At 40.1% G+C, this 1017-nt stretch overlaps 1 protein-coding gene across 1 annotated transcript; it reads right to left on the bottom strand.

Annotated features, from left to right (window-relative positions):
- Positions 1-304: 304 nt before the first annotated feature.
- On the bottom strand, positions 305-714 carry LOC113330876 (the record flags this gene model as incomplete). Its single annotated transcript, XM_026577673.1, has 1 exon — positions 305-714. A coding segment is annotated over exon 1 (410 nt), but the record flags the coding sequence as incomplete, so codon positions are not given.
- Positions 715-1017: the final 303 nt, after the last annotated feature.

The following is a 1017-nucleotide window of genomic DNA, read 5'->3' as shown; positions in this document are numbered from 1 at the left end:
AGAAGGAACTGTCCCTTAGGTATTTCGCACGCAGAATTTGAGCCCATAATGCATCTTGTTCTTTAAGGAACCTCCAAACAAGCTTGGCTACAAGAGCTAAGTTAAGATCATAAAGAGATCGTAATCCCAAACCTCCCTTCTCTTTTGCAGATTGAACCACTCCCAATTTAAGTGATGCATTTTTCTCTTCTTCCTGTCGTGACCCCGCCAAAAATTCCCGAATATCTGTGTCAACTTGTTTAAGACGGTTTTTGGTATCATTTTCGTGGCCATGTAGAAAACTGGGATGAGTGAAAGTACTGACCGAATGAGCACTGTACGACCAGCATGGGATAAATTGTTCTTTCTTCTTCCTGCAAGAGCTGTATCAAATTTGTCAATGAGGAAGTTAAAGTTTGATATCTTGTTTCCTTGTTGCCGTATATGAACTCCGAGATATTTCTCCTCTTTTTGCATTATCTTAACCCCCAATTGTTGAATGATCTCTTCTACATAAGTATTTGAGACACTTTTACTGAAGTGAATGGAGCTTTTTGAGTAATTAACCAGCTGGCCTGAGATGTGGTTATACTGTTGTAAGACTAAGGTGATAGAGTTTATTATTTTAGTATCAGTATTGCCAAAGAGCATCACGTCATCTGCGAACATTATATGTGAGACGCTTGGAGCCCATCTATTGATCTTGTAGCCGCTGTAGATCCCTTCATCTTCCATTTTATTGATAATGCCTGAAAAAAATTGAGCACAAATGATAAATAAGTATGGCGAAAGAGGGAAGCCCTGCCTTATGCTTCTCTCCCAGACGAAAAATCCTTCAGGCTGGCCATTACGGATTATTGAGAAGGAAACGGTTTTCCCACAGCTCATAATGGGGTCATGTGCCCTATCTGTGATTCCAAAATTCGAGAGAGATTTATTCAAGAAATGCCAATCTACTATGTCATATGCTTTGCTCATGTCCAGTTTCAGTGGAAAGGACCCTTGAGAAGTGTTGGAGTTGTCCATGGAGTGAAATAG

The sequence above is a fragment of the Papaver somniferum genome, unplaced genomic scaffold, assembly GCF_003573695.1.
Source record: "Papaver somniferum cultivar HN1 unplaced genomic scaffold, ASM357369v1 unplaced-scaffold_11946, whole genome shotgun sequence".
NCBI classification, from domain to species: domain Eukaryota; kingdom Viridiplantae; phylum Streptophyta; class Magnoliopsida; order Ranunculales; family Papaveraceae; genus Papaver; species Papaver somniferum.
Note: the sequence above shows the minus strand (reverse complement) of the source record. Positions and strands in the feature narration are given on the sequence as shown.